This window comes from Macaca nemestrina, chromosome 6, assembly GCF_043159975.1.
Source record: "Macaca nemestrina isolate mMacNem1 chromosome 6, mMacNem.hap1, whole genome shotgun sequence".
Lineage (NCBI taxonomy): Eukaryota > Metazoa > Chordata > Mammalia > Primates > Cercopithecidae > Macaca > Macaca nemestrina.
The window spans coordinates 167,075,572-167,091,492 of NC_092130.1; the positions used below are offsets into that span (position 1 = coordinate 167,075,572).

A 15,921-nucleotide genomic window follows, 5' to 3' on the forward strand; every position below is an offset into this window, starting at 1 on the left:
GGCAATCTCTCATTGGAGTGATGTTGGCTATGTTCCGTTTGTCCTTCATGCCCCTAAGATCTAATCTCCACCCCCTCCACCTATCTGACCTTAGGCAACATGTCAGTAGATTCCCGTTGAGGCTTCCAGTGGGTTCAGTCAATGAAGAAGCTTTGAGGAGATCTGAGGGGAGTGGGGACAGAGGAGAATGACCTCAGAGGATGTTTTCCATGGCACCCTCCCTGTAGTGGGACCTTGAGCTGTGGTTTTTGACCTAAGGCCCAGCTCCAAGCAAGAGGGTCCTGTGCACAGCATCTTCAAGGACTCTCTTCTAGTTTCTAGAAACCGCTTCTCTCCCATTTGGCTAGGGATGATAACAGTGAAACTGCTACTAGCCCTGGGCCACTGTCCACACTATTGTATATAGTCCCAGTTCAGTTCTTTGGCATTTCCAGATAATCACACAGTTCACTCAACATTTTAATAAATCCATAGGAACCATCAGCAGTTGGCAAATATTCACTTATATCATCGTGCCATTCCAGATTCTTCCTTCTTAACATAAATCTGTTGTTATTTGCATTCAGGAAGTTATTGCATCCATGGATTGCTTCAAACGCTACAATCACATTTGGCAAAAGGGGAAAGAAGAAGCCATCAAAACGTTTATTACACAGAGCCCCTTGCTCTCTGAATTTGAGTCCCAGATCCTCTATTTCCAAAACCTAGAGCAGGAAATTCATGCTGAGCCTGAATATATCTGTGTGGGTCCCATTGCTCTGTACACAGGTCGGTTCATTTTCTTTCATACGGTTATATCAATCAGCCAGCACTGTTCTGTCCCTTTACCTAGGTTAGTATTCCAGAGAGTTCTGCCTGTCTTAAAGACTGACTCTGTGGGCCTCAAGCTAAAAGACCAATTTGTAGATTTTTAAAAAATTTCCTTCTGTATAATTATCGATTCTGGACTATTTTGAACACTTTGCTGCTAAACCTTGAAAAAAAAGGCTAAGTCAGAGAAAGATGTGTGTTATATTTTGAATTAGAATTTACCCTTTATTTAATAAGTAACAATAACAAACATTTGAGGATTATCCCAGAGGGTTCTGATATGTGCTTTAAAAAAAAAAGCATTTTGACATGTGTATTGAATTGTTGTAAAAACAAACTTTATAAAATGAATGAATATATAATGACTAGGAAAAATTATGATTTTTTTCTAGTTCAATTTGTTATGGGTTAGAGGGTTATACACTGTAATGTATTTACTACTGGAGAACAGCGACACTTTGACTTTTCGTACCGGTTTGAGTTTTTAAAACTGAACTGTAGACATTTGGGTTTTTACAGCTGACTTGAAGTTTGCCCTGACTGCTGAGACAAAGGCCTGGATGGTTGTCATTGGACGCCACTGTAACAAAAAATACCGGAGTGAGATGGAAAACATTTTTATGCTTATTGAAGAATTCAATAAGAAACTAAATCGTCCAATTAAGGACCTAGACGATATTCGGATTGCAATGGCAGCACTGAAAGAAATAAGGGAGCAGCAAATCTCCATTGATTTTCAAGTAGGACCTATTGAGGTAACTAATGATCATTTGTTCATTATGGAAATATTCTACATGTTCGATGCTATTAGCTGAAATATTGACTGGGTCTGGAGTGAGGTTACTAAATGGTTGCTAAACTGAGACAATACTTTCAATATTGTTGATGATACCGAACCCCTATAGCATGCCTTCCATGGACCAGTTCTCGCCTTCACATGTCACCTAAGGTCCTTCAAAGCAGAGCCTGAGATAAAGATTTTTGTGCAAGTGATTTATTGATGAGTGTTCACTAAAGAAGGGGAGCGAGGGAATCAGGAAAGGAAGCCAATCAGCTATGGACTAACTTGAGAATGATCCCATGGGCGCTCTACAACATCTATTGAGTTGGGCCCTCCTTCATGCAAAGGAGACTACCCTTTCTACTCCTAAGTCAGTGGGAAATTGGCTATAACCTCCCCATGAGAAGGCTCACATTCAGCTGAGGAAAATCTTCCGGGGAAGCGGACAGCTGCAGTCCTGATAGCCAGCATTCTCAGTAGTCGGGGATGGGAATACCAGCTGGTAACCAGGACCTGGATGGGGGCACTAACAGTGTCCATATATGCATTAACTCATTTCAGCCTTACTGTGGCTCCTACTCACATAAGGACACTGAGGGTCAAAGAAGTTACATAATTTGATCAGTGTTGCACATCACTTTTATTTGTATACCATATCATACTATCTTTTCCAGATGAAAATGTCTTTTTTTTGCAGTGAAGTCTGCTTTTATTGACTTATTTAATTATAATATTATCAACATACATAGTGTAATTTAAGCAGTGGCAAAAAAGACAGTTAATTGCTTTACAAGCAGACATCCTTAAATAGATTCACTTGAGTAAACATCATCTCTTTCTAAGGAGTCTCCTTAGAAATCTCATGTTAAGCCACCAGCAAAATCACTCTTAACAACAGCCTTTTTTTTTTTAAACTATTTTTCCCTAATTAAAAAATAGCATTGCAGAAAAATCAGAAAACACAAAACAAAAGTATAAAATAAAATTTCAAAATTACCATAATCTTATCAATCAAGTACATACCAAGGTGTTGGTATATTTCTTTCCAGCTTCTTTTCATGTCTGTGTATGTGTGTGCAATTTTGAAGTCCATTTTTTATTCATCTTGTAATACTTATATTATTAGAGATGACATAAGAGTGTGAATTATTAATATCATTAATAACTTTTCATAATCAGAATTGATGGTGCATGTCTTTAAATTGTATTTGCCACTTGTGATTTTTGACAAAGACCGAAGAGTGGAGACATTAAGGAAAAGAACTTCTCAGCCACGGGGGCTCTGTGGGGTTGGGGGGCGGTGTTAACCTCCAGATGAAAATGTCTTATCAGAAATGGGTGACTATATTTGTTATTTTTAAATGAGACTAGTATAACTGTAGAATTAAAAAATCTCCAGTTGTAAAAGCATCATCTTTTCATCACACCATAATTGGAATGTCTGTACTTATATTCTGATGGTCCAGATCAGACTCTAGTCTCCCATTTTCTGCATCCCTGTTTGAATTTTGAAAAATTTCGCATTACCCTGAAAATGGTACACACTACTACACATTTTCACTTCTGCTGTGCTGGGCCAGGGGGATCACATGGTCCATCCTGCTCTCCTTGGATTGAAACATCAAGGCATAGAGACCTTTCTTGGTGCAGGATCAGGCGAGACCCTTGAGTATGAAGAGGAGGTACAGTAACTGGCAATCCTGTTTTCTCCCACCTGGGAATTAAGAATGAAAGTAGAATCAAGAAGACAAGATCAAAACATCACCTTTATACCCGATGGAAGCTATTTGGAAGACATAATTTAGTGTATTACTCCAGTTATTCCCCTCCCTTCCATACCCCCAAACACACACACGTTATAAGATAGTGAATACTAAATTCCACGATTATTATACATCCTCATCCATCAGAGACAGTGTTGGAAAGCTGCAGGGCTTTGTATAGCCCTGATCCAGTTTATGGAACTGAGGTGCAGACCACAGACATGCCTCCACGGAGAGGGAGGGAAGAGAGAGAAAGGCACGGGGCTATGCTTGCTCAAATCAACAATTCTTTTTGCCTCAAATTAACCATCAGGCCCTCATTCCACCTCTGTGGGGATGAGTAATGGTGGGAGAAGAGACTAGGGATATTTAGAGAAAATTCTTTCTTCTGAAAACCAACCTTAGCCTCATTCTAATCTTTTAGTGAAGAAAGCCGTCCAGGATTTTACATGCTGAAGGCTCTGATTCAAGAACCCTCCTTTGTGTCTTACTATGGGAACCTCTTATCAATCATGTGAAATCAGGCAGAGTTAAAACCCTGATTTATTTTGTTATTCCAACATTAGAAGTTAAATTATTTTGTTTTTCATTTACTTGCTATAATTTTGTAGTCAGCCAATACAATTTGGGGACCTAAGTCAAAATATCTTTTATGTGTCTAATGGTTTATCGTTTTCAAAAAGCATTTAAAATGATATTTTTTCAATACTCTCAAAGATCATCTGAAGCAGCCAGAAGATTTTCCCATTTTATAGATGAGGAAACTAAAGCTGAACGGCTCAGTTGCTCAGTTAACCTCTTGCAGTTTAAGGTAGAGTAACTAGAACTGTCAGGGTGGTTTCACTATTATTCTGGTATTTTCCATTCTTATCGTTTAATAAATGACTGTGTGTACATTTATGCATCTGACTGGCCAAAATTAAGTTTTTCTTCTTTTTTTTTAAGGAATCTTATGCCCTGCTTAACAGATACAGACTTCTAATAGCAAGGGACGAGATGGACAAAGTTGATACACTGCACTATGCTTGGGAGAAGCTGCTGACACGTGCTGGCGAAGTCCAGAATGAATTAGTGTCACTGCAGCCCAGTTTCAAGAAAGAGCTTATTAGTGCTGTGGAGGTATTCCTTCAAGATTGTCACCAGTTTTATCTGGACTATGATTTGGTATGTCTCTGGCTTTCTCTGTTTGCATTTTTGGGGATGAGTGAATAGAGCATGTGAAATGTAGTTGTCTAAAAATTATGGGTAAAACTCTATGAAACTTCCTAGGAATTCCAAAGGAATGGGAATTTTATTTGCATGAGAGAGAAAAACATCTTCTTTTCACAATCCTTTCCCCTTAGAGTTTGTATTAGTCTGTTTTCACACTGCTGTAAAGAACTGCTCGAGACTGGGTAATTTATAAAGGAGAGGTTTAATTGACTCACAGTTCTGCATGGCTGAGGAGGCTTCAGGAAACTTACAATCATGGCAGAAGGTGAAGGGAAAGCAAGGTACATTCTTCACAAGACAACAGGAAGGAGAATGCCGAGTGAAGGGGGAAGAGCCCCTTATAAAACCATCGGATCTCATGAGAACCCACTCACTATCAAGAGAACAGCATGGGAAAAACCGCTCCCATGATTCAGTTACCTCCACCTAGTCTCTCCCTTGAGACGTGGGGATTATGGAGATTATGGGGATTACAATTCAAGATGAGATTTGGGTGGGGACACAAAGCCTAACCAAATCAGAGTTCATACATAATAATTTCAACAGAAAATGGTAAATTTAAAAAAGTGCAAACACTGTATAATTTGGTCTGTTACTGAAGTTGTTTGGTAGCATTCTAAATTTGTGTAGAAAAGTACTATTCACATGTAGTTATAATTGTCCTCCTTTCCACAGCATTCCTTGGTTCCACAAATAATATAGAGCCCAGCAAGTGCTGGGCCCTGTCCTTGGTGCTGACTACACAGTAGTGGATAAGACAGATCGAGCCCCGCCCCCATGGAGTCCATATTTTAATTACCCATATATGTTTAAGTACTGAATCTTCTAATGTAAATATGTTGTGTAATGAGACCCATCTCTAGGCAATTTAATGTGCTACAGAAGGGAAATATATACAGTTTAGGGTAAAATTTGTACCAATTAACTAGTAGCACAATAAACCACAAAATTAATAAAGTTAGAAAATTGGACCCATGTACCAACTCCATGGATGGAGAAGCACAGAAATCCACATATTTAAGGTTTTCTAATGTAGGAAACTCTGATTGGAATGTTAAGATTATGGGCCACTTTACAAGTGTGTATTAGAATGATAAAAATCTATGAGTTATATGATAGCATTTAGCTCAAAAGCAGACTTTATATGTGCTTCTTTATAGGATAGGCATTGACTCCTGTTTGCCTATGTTACCTAAGAAATGAATAATACATATTTTTAATCTTAAAAGTTTCTTGACTAAGGTAAGTTCTGGCATTAATTTGTCTTTTTTAGACTGGAAAAATATTTACAAATGAATCACTTTGTAAGGCTCTTTTTTTTCTAACAAATAAAAACTAAGTTTCCTATAATGGATGAAATCTAACTTTAATATTTAAATACTTTGAGCTCATGAAATTTATATGCAAACACTTCATTCTATTTTTTTTTTTTAACTTTTTTTCAGAATGGTCCAATGGCTAGTGGCTTGAAGCCCCAGGAAGCCAGTGACAGGCTTGTTATGTTTCAGGTAATATTTTTAGTTTCTATGGTTTTCTAAACAATGAAACCTTGTGTTTTAAATACATTATATTTTCTTCTTTGTAAGATAGAGAGCGCTATTGTGGAATATGGTATGTACTTGCATTAAAAATATGATTACAATTAGAAGTGGTTTCTATGAATTAATTGTGCCAACTTAGTATTCCTATTTACATGTGCCCAGATATCATACATCTCTGGCTTGCTTGTTTGCCAGTCTTATATTTTCATTTGCATGTTTGTTCATGTATAAATCATTTTGATGAATTTTCACTTGTGTTTTTATTAGAACCAATTTGATAATATCTATCGGAAATACATCACATATACTGGAGGAGAGGAGCTTTTTGGCCTGCCAGTTACACAGTATCCTCAGCTTCTTGAAATAAAGAAGCAACTACATCTTCTACAGAAAATATACACTCTGTACAACAGTGTCATAGAAACTGTAAATAGCTATTATGATATTCTTTGGTCAGAGGTGAATATTGAAAAAATCAACAATGAACTATTGGAATTCCAGAACAGGTAAGAAATTAAATGTTTAGCATGCCCAGCAATTGAACTTCAAATGCTTTCTTCTTTGATAGGTAGCCAAGTTCTCTTTTCACCCCAGCTATTTCAAAAGCACATCTTGCTGCATTGTTGTTGTCCATTGACATCACTCTTGTCAAATGTTACTTATTAATTACTCCTGTGCATAGACAATGAGATAAGCACATTCTGTCCATCAGGATGAATCATGTTAGGGGCTTTTCTGCAGCTTGGTGGGAGCTGATTTTTATTTATATTGCACTTAGGAAACATTTGAAGTTAATGTTAGATTATCATCTGGAACAAAAGCAGGGGCCCATGATTTTTCTGTATTGTCGTAGCTGTTGAAGCCAAAGAAAATGGAGACCTGGCTGGGTGCGGTGGCTCATGCCTGTTATCCCAGCACTTTTGGAGGCCAAGATGGGCAGATCATGAGGTCAGGAGATTGAGACCATCCTGGCCAACGTGGTGAAATCCCATCTCTATTGAAAATACAAAAATTAGCTGGGCATGGTGGCATGTACCTATAATCCCAGCTACTTGGGAGCCTGAGGCAGGAGAATCACTTGAACCTGGGAGGTGGAGGTTGCGGTGAGCCAAGATCGCACCACTGCACTCCACCCTGGAGATAGCACTAGACTCTGTCTCAGAAAAAAAAAAAAAAAAAAGAAAAAAAAAAAGGAGAGCTATTTGTTGTATATTTCACTTGACAGCCTGATACACTATGCTATGCTTTGTGCTTAGTAAGTTCTCAGTACGTGTTTGTAGAATTGAATTAGCTTGAACAGCACCTCTACCCTCTAAAATAATGCCTCTAACTAGGTAATAGTTGTGAAGGATTGGAAAAAGTCTTTTCTAACGGGGAGGACAATTTTCTGTAATATAAAAGTCATCTTTATATTATATTAGCAGATAGCCTGCAAGTCATGGGTTTTAAAAATAGGATAGGTATTCAAAGAGGCTGTTTTTGATAGAAATACTAGCAGACCGTCTTGGTCCAGTGCTGTCTACGATCATATTTCAATGGCCTTTCATGTTGGTTTCCCGTCACAGGTGTCGGAAGCTGCCCCGGGCCTTGAAGGACTGGCAGGCTTTTTTGGACCTGAAGAAGATCATTGATGATTTCAGCGAGTGTTGCCCGCTGCTGGAATACATGGCCAGTAAAGCCATGATGGAGCGGCACTGGGAAAGGATAACCACCCTCACCGGGCACAGTCTGGATGTGGGGAATGAAAGTTTTAAGTTAAGAAATATCATGGAGGCACCTCTTCTGAAATACAAAGAGGAAATAGAGGTACAGTTGACAGAGAGCATGATGTGGTGGAAGATTGCAAGGTCTCATGGGATTGATGTGATAACATTTGTATGTTACGGAATATTGGATCAGTAAACTACACTCAGACAATTGAAACTCTTCTCCTGGCATTCAGCCACTAGTTCCTTCAACAAATGTTTATTGTGCCTAAGATGGGACAGGTATGGTATCAGGATATAACAATGCAGTCCTGCATTCGCAGATTATTTAATAATTATACAAATAAAGGCATAGTTATAAGCTGTGGCAAATACCATTGAATAAAATGTACGCTGTTCTGTGAAAGCCTATGATAGACGAGTTTGGCTCATCTGGGGGTGATAAAGCTAGGGAGGGCTGGGATGCATGCATAGGACTGGCTGGGTGAAGGGAGTATGGTTGTGTGATTGGGGTGAGGGGCTTGGCAAGTGCAAAGAAGGCCATTCCAGGCAGATCGTGCATTATGCATGGAGCATCTGAAGTGTGTTTGAGGAACCAGAAGAAGGCCCCTGTGGCGGCGGTGTGGAGGCAGGGCAGAGAGGAGACAGCAGAGGCCAGGGAGGTGGAGTGGGCCTGCCTGATGTTATCGGGCAGTGGGCACCATCTGGGAGATGTGTTTTCAGCAGGGGCTGACATGGTTAGGTTGGCCGTTTGTAAGGATCACTGGTCGTGATCTTTGGAGAAAGAATTGAAGGAGGACAAGGGAAGAATGATGGAAAAACCAACTGAGAGTTTCTAAGAGTAGCTCAGGCAAGAAATAATGGCTGTTAGATGAGAGGGGAAGTAGTAAAGCTGGAAAGGAGAGAAAGGATCAACAGATATTTGAAGAAAATTTGGTGATGAAGGGAACATGATAGGAGAAGGAAGGGGTGGGCTAAAGATGAACTCTAGATTTTTCTTTTTTGCTGAGAGAACTAAGTGGATGAAGGTGCTGACCATGGAGATGGGGAACATGGGAAGGGGGTCAGATTGGGTGACAAGGTACAAAGATCATGGGCTTGATTAGGGACATGAATCTGATATTTCACAGACTGTGTTTGGGGTTTCCTTGAAACATCTCAGCAGGGAAGTTCAGTAGGCAAATGGATGTGGGTCCTGCCTGGAGATATGAAAGTGATTGAATTCATAGGTGTAAATGAGCTCACACAGAGGGGAACAGAGTGTGGGAAGAAATGAGGGTAAAGGAAGGGCTTGACTAATGGTCTAGGAGAAGGGTGAGGCTGCAGAGGAGACCGGGAAAGTGACCAGAGCCATGGGAGAAATCAGGTTTCTGCTACCTGTGTTCATTCACACGCTGCATTCATTTAACTTTAGAGGTAAATCAGAAATACATAGAATTTTGAGTCAGCGATTAAAGTTCCAAAATTTAAAAGTGATTTCCATATATTTTCTGTCATCTTTCTTCCTGGACAAGTTTGCTGGGAAATTTTATAAATTAAAGTTCTGTTTTTCAGTCATATCTTTATCTCCATCTCTCCTCATGCATCAGTATCTGCATATACACATTCTATTTATTATATTGCATTTTAGGTCTGGAAATACAAAAGTTTACACACACACATATATATATATATATATATGAAGCAAATAGCGAAGATAGGGTCTTTCACCTGGACTGTTAAGGAAGGACATGTGACTTTCATGCAATAACATGAGAGCTTGCCATTCTGATAGGACATCTGTATCAGTGCGGTGAAAGAGAGAGACATTGAGCAAAAGCTGAAGCAAGTGATCAATGAATGGGACAATAAAACATTCACCTTCGGCAGCTTTAAAACCCGTGGAGAGCTCCTCTTGCGAGGAGACAGTACCTCAGAAATCATCGCCAACATGGAGGACAGCTTGATGTTGCTGGGTTCCCTACTGAGCAACAGGTGGGAAACACATCTATCTTTTCCCTTAGATTTGAGAACCATGATAGCAAACATTTCAAATTAATGAAAAATCCATTACAATAATAGCCTCCATACAGTCTACTCAATGTTGAAAATACTTGTTTTCATTAAGTTGATTAATTAATTTTTATATCCAAAACATGTTTTTATTCAGGCACCCACTTATAGATAAATAAGCAATTATATTTCAATTATTCTTGGTTTCATTTTGGCCTCAGTCACTTGTTCCAGCATGTGTAACTCTGGTTTTATTTCATTATCCTCTATTTGCGGGATATGTCTGAGACCATCCACTGGACAAAATAATGCAACGTTATCATTAGCTACTCAGATTTTGGGGAGATTTCAACTTTTCTGCTGACAAGCCTGACTGCACAGCTTACAGCTCTATAGGCTGTAGAATCTAGAAGGAACATTATTTTGAATTCCAGAATAATCATTTTACTCGAAAAACCTTTTTTGCCAGTTTCTATGGACTAGAAACTCTTAGTTGTTTACATACTTTATTTTTTATATTTGTATAAATTTATGGGGTACATGTGAATTTTTTTTTTTTTTTTTTTTTTTTTTTTTTTTTTTTTGAGACGGAGTCTTGCTCTGTCACCCAGTCTGGAGTGCAATGCTGCGATCTCAGCTTACTGCAACTTCAGCCTCCCGGGTTCAAGTGATTCTGCCTCAGCTTCTTGAGTACTGGGATTACAGGCAACAGCCACCATGCCTGGCTAATTTTTGCACTTTTAGTAGAGACAGGGTTTCACCATGTTGGCCAGGCTGGTCTCAAACTCCTGGTCTCAGGTGATCTGCCCGCCTTGGCCTCTCAAAGTGCTGCGGTTACAGGCGTGAGCCACTGCATCCGTCCACATGTGAACTTTTGTTACGTGTGTATAATGCGTAGTGGCCACCCCTCACATTTTGGACATACAAACTATACAGTCATGAATTTACATTTCCTTGTTTCATTGCTTCCATTTGCTCTTTCTGAAATAATGTTTTTGTTCCCCAGAATCTTCTCAAATATACGGTAATTGTGCAGAATGTAGATACCATTGAGATATGAATTTGTTGTTCTATTCTCGCTTTAAAATATCACCCAATTCTCTGTATATTTGTATGTGAATACTTTTAATGTTGGAAATATCGTGTACTTTATGCTATTTCAAAAAATTTCTCTTATTTCAGTTTATTTGTTACACTAAAGTAATATGGGGATATAAAGTTAGACCATTAGTGATCTTGAGTTTGGACTTCTCAGGATTTGGTGAGTTTTAATGAACTTGGTTAGTATTCATACCAAACCAGAATAAAGGATAGACAGACAATAATATACCCTAGGGAGATAGAAAAGATACACATATAAATATAAATTAAGTAAAAATTATTTAGTTGGGCTGGGAAACTTTTCTTATCAATAGCATCTAATCTACAGATAGAGTTATTGGGAGGAATATTTTTTCAATATATACTTATTGAACCTTTGCTATGTGAGCAATGTACTCTTCTAGGTGCTGTGGATAGAACAACAAATAAAGGAAAGATCTCTGTTTCTATGGACCTATATTCCAGTGAAGAGCACACAAATATTCAGAAAGATGCGTGGAATATTAAAACAATTTGGTTAACAATTAAGAATATGGAAATTAAACTTTTATGCAATAATACGACTTCAAGTCCATATTATGTAGGGCTAGAGAGATCCATGAAGGGATAAGAAAGAGAAGAAGAAACATAAAGATAGGCTGTACAATCATTTAGGATTAAGTTTGTCTGTAAATAACAGAAGCACCACATACAAAATGGCTAACATAACACTGATGCTTATATTGCTCACGTGTAAAAGAATTCTTAACATAGATGGTTCAGGTTGGAATGGAGACTTCACCACATCATCAGGGACCCAGGTTTGGTCTGGCTCACTCATCTGTCTTTCCCAGGTGTGACCTTATTCCCCATGCTACCCATTACATCCAATGCCGCTACTCAACATTTCATGTAGAAATGCAACACGCCAGATACACCGAAGGAACTTAAAAAAAAAATCCCAATGCCAGGGCCACGTCCCAGACTCATTGAATCAGAGTCTCTGTAGGTAGGACCCAGGCAGGCATCAGTAATTTTTAATGCTGGCGAGATGATTCCAGTGTTCAGCTATGAGATCATTCCAGTGTTCAGCTAAATTAAGCACTGTTGATGTGGAACTTAGTCTTCTGACTGCACATTATTGCAAAGGGAAGCCGGGAAATTCAGTAATTTAGCTGGGTAGTTATGAGCCCACATGGAAAAGCAGAAGGAGAAAAGGACATTGGGAGGCTACCCGCAGGCAGTCTGTCTTAAAGAGGAAAAGGGGAAGACAGATTAACTATGGAAGAGGCAGTAACCTTGCACACATGTATATCAAACATGAGTGGGTTGGACACAGGTACGTGGGAAGTTAGGAAGAGACTCAGAAAAGGGGAGGCTAATGAGAGAGTCCGGGTGTTATCATATTTGAAGATTGAATTAGTTGTCTGGTCCCCACTGATGATTCTATAAAGGCTCCATATTATATGAAAAACCAGAGACTCCATGAAATAGGCACAGAAGTTCAGGAGAGCAAATATGATTCTCACAGCCGTAGCAGCACTGAGGATAATTATATCACCCTGGAAGCTTGGTGGAATCAAGTCTAATGCCTGACCTACTCCTTAGATTACAAATCTCCCACCCTTCTCTACACTCTGGATCGAAAGGGAAAAAGCTAGACTAACAATGCACAATAAATGGGGATGAATTAATCACTTGGTTGCATCACTTTAAAAGCCAGCAACATAATGAAGGTTGTAAAGAAAGAGGTTAAAAATTAAGACTTTTAAAAAACCTTTTTAGTTTGAAAACCACAGCACAACCAAAACCAAAACCAAATCCTAAACCTATTTCTTATTTTAGGTACAATATGCCATTCAAAGCCCAGATTCAAAAATGGGTGCAGTACCTTTCCAACTCAACAGACATCATCGAGAGCTGGATGACAGTGCAAAACCTGTGGATTTATTTAGAAGCCGTCTTTGTGGGAGGAGACATTGCCAAGCAGTTGCCCAAGGTTTCCTAATCTTCTTTATGATTTCATCATATTTTTTTCAGAGCAAGATCTCAGAACGAATACACCCTTAAATAATGCAATAATATTCCACTTCCATTGAACCCCTTCCTTCAATATTTTGTTGTCACTGTTAATACTGTTATTCTGCAACAGGAGTGAGGAATTGTGGAAAGGAAAGGGGTGACAATCAGAGTAAGAATGCTGCAAAACTGTGGAGGTTTGATAGATAATAGACCATTAAAAAACAAAGAATAAGTGGTTGCATAATTGATATGCTTCTTTAGATAATTTCAAGGTAGAATTTGGAACTGTAGAATTATGGTGCAGTTATCTTGACAATGGTAGGCTAATTTGTTCTACTACTGACATTTTAAAGTAATCCATACTATACAATGTACCCAATTATATCTGTACAGTACATTTGAGGGGTGGAAATTTGCAGAAAAAATCCCCAAAACAAAAAGACCTTCTTTTAGAGATGTCGACTATATATTTATCATCAAGTCATAACCTTCTTACTAGGTATATATGGAATATATTTTGAGATTTTTAAATGAACACTGTAACCAATTCTTAAGGATTCTTATTCAATTACCTTAAGCTGTATGCAAGATTGTAACATTTTAACAATATATTTGAGTTTTAGAAGCATGATTATATTACATGTTTTCATGACATAGGTTTCCGAACTTCTTTGGTTAGTTTTCAGTTTAATTACAGATGACAGATCAAATTAGACTGCAGACCATTTATTTTGGAGGCAGTAGTGAAATGTATTCACTCACTAAATTTTACTTTATTTTTGATTTGTATTTGTGCATTTTTTTTAATCTTCTTTTTTTTTTTTAAAGGTTTTAAGTAGGAGGTTTGGATTTTTTTTTTTTTTTTAATTATACTCTAAGTTCTGGGATACATGTGCAGAACGTGCAGGTTTGTCACATATGTATACATGTGCCATGGTGGTTTGCTGCACCCAGCAACCCGTCATCTACATTAGGTATTTCTCTTAATGCTATCTCTACCCTTTCCCCACATCCCCTGACAGGCCCCAGTGTGTGATGTTCCCCTCCCTGTGCCCATATGTTCTCATTGTTTAATTCCCACTTATCAGTGAGAACATGTGATATTTGGTTTTCTGTTCCTGTGCTAGCTTGCTGAGAATGATGGTTTCCAGCTGCATCCATGTCACTGCAAAGTACATGGACTCCTTCTTTTTTATAGCTGCATAGTATTCCATGGTGTATATGTGCTACATTTTCTTTATCCAGTATAACATTGGTGGGCATTTGGGTTGGTTCCAAGTCTTTCCTTTTGTGAACAGTGCTGCAATAAACATACGTGTGCATGTGTCTTTATAGTAGATTGATTTATAATCCTTTGGGTATATACCCAGTAATGGGATTGCTGGGTCAAGTGGTATTTCTAGTTCTAGCTCCTTGAGGAATTGCCACACTGTTTTGGCTTTTGTTGCAATTGCTTTTGGTGTTTTAGTCATTAAGTCTTTGCCCATTCCTATATCCTGACTGGTATTGCCTAGGTTATCTTCTAGGGTTTTTATGGTTTTAGGTCTTATGTTTAGATCTTTAATCCATCGTGAGTTAATTTTTGTATAAGGTGTAAGGTAGGAGTCCAGTTTCAGTTTTCTGCATATGGCTAGCCAGTTTTCCCAACATCATTTAATAAATAGGGAATCCTTTCCCCATTGCTTGTTTTGTTGGGTTTGTCAAAGATCAGATGGTTGTAGATGTGTGGTGTTATTTCTGAGGCTTCTGTTCTGTTCCCTTGGTCTATATGTCTGTTTTGGTACCAGTACCATGCTGTTTTGGTTACTGTAGCCTTGAAGTTTAGTTGGAAGTCAGATAGCATGATGCCTCCAGCTTTGTTCTTTTTGCTTAGGATTGTCTTGGCTATATGGATTCTTTTTTGGTTCCATATGAAATTTAAAGTAGTTTCTTTTCTAATTATTTGAAGGAAGTCAATGATAGCTTGATGGGAATAGCGTTGAATCTATAAATTACTTTGGACAGTATAGCCATTTTTATGATATTGATTCTTCCTATCCATGAGCATGGAATGTTCTTCCATGTATTTGTGTCCTCTGTTATTCCCTTGAGCAGTGGTTTGTAGTTCTCCTTGAAGAGGTCCTTCACATCCCTTATAAGTTGTATTCCTAGGTATTTTATTCTCTTTGTAGCGATTGTGAATGGGAGTTCACTCATGATTTGGCTCTCTGTTTATCTATTATTGGTGTATAGGAATGCTTGTGATTTTTGCACATTGATTTTGTATCATGAGACTTTGCTGAAGTTGCTCATCAGCTTTAGGAGTTTTTGGGCTGAGACGATGGGGTTTTCTAAATATACAATCATGTCATCTGCAAAAAGAGATAATTTGACTTCTTTTTTTCCTATTTGAATACCTTTATTTCTTTCTCTTGCCTGATTGCCCTGGCCAGAACTTCCAATACTATGTTGAAGAGGAGTGGTGAGAGAGGGCATCCTTGTCATGTGCCAGTGTTCAAAAGGAATGCTTCTGGCTGTTGCCTATTCAGGTATGATATTGGCTGTTGATTTGTCATAAATAGCTCTTATTATTTTGAGATACGTTCCATCAATACCTAGTTTATTGAGAGTTTTTAGCATGAAGGGGTGTTCAATTTTATCGAAGGCCTTTTCTGCATCTATTGAGATAATCATGTGTTTTTTTCATTGGTTCTGTTTATGTGATGGACTATGTTTATTGATTTACATATGTTGAACCAGCTTGCATCCCAGGGATGAAGTTGACTTCATCGTGGTGGATAAGCTTTTCAATGTGCTTTTTGATTCAGTTTGCCTGTATTCTATTGAGGATTTTTGCATTGATGTTCATCAGAGATATTGGCCTGAAATTTTGTTTTTTTATTGTGTCTCTGCCAGGTTTTGGTATCAGGATGATGCTGGCCTCATAAAATGAGTTAGGGAGGAGTCCCTCTTTTTCTATTGTTTGGAGTAGTTCTAAGAGGAATGGTACCAGCTGCTCTTTGAACCTCTGGTAG

General features: G+C 38.3%; 1 protein-coding gene across 1 annotated transcript in view; it reads left to right on the forward strand.

Moving 5' to 3' along the window:
• The window catches only part of LOC105492325 (dynein axonemal heavy chain 5), a 257,015-nt gene that overhangs the window by 73,778 nt on the left and 167,316 nt on the right, over positions 1 to 15,921 (forward strand). Inside the window, exons 23-30 of the mRNA XM_011759339.3 lie at positions 567 to 768; positions 1,330 to 1,565; positions 4,300 to 4,518; positions 6,012 to 6,074; positions 6,375 to 6,613; positions 7,673 to 7,913; positions 9,588 to 9,787; positions 12,731 to 12,884. Coding sequence (XP_011757641.2) covers positions 567 to 768; positions 1,330 to 1,565; positions 4,300 to 4,518; positions 6,012 to 6,074; positions 6,375 to 6,613; positions 7,673 to 7,913; positions 9,588 to 9,787; positions 12,731 to 12,884 — 1,554 coding nt within the window. The remainder of the gene's footprint in view (positions 1 to 566; positions 769 to 1,329; positions 1,566 to 4,299; positions 4,519 to 6,011; positions 6,075 to 6,374; positions 6,614 to 7,672; positions 7,914 to 9,587; positions 9,788 to 12,730; positions 12,885 to 15,921) is intronic.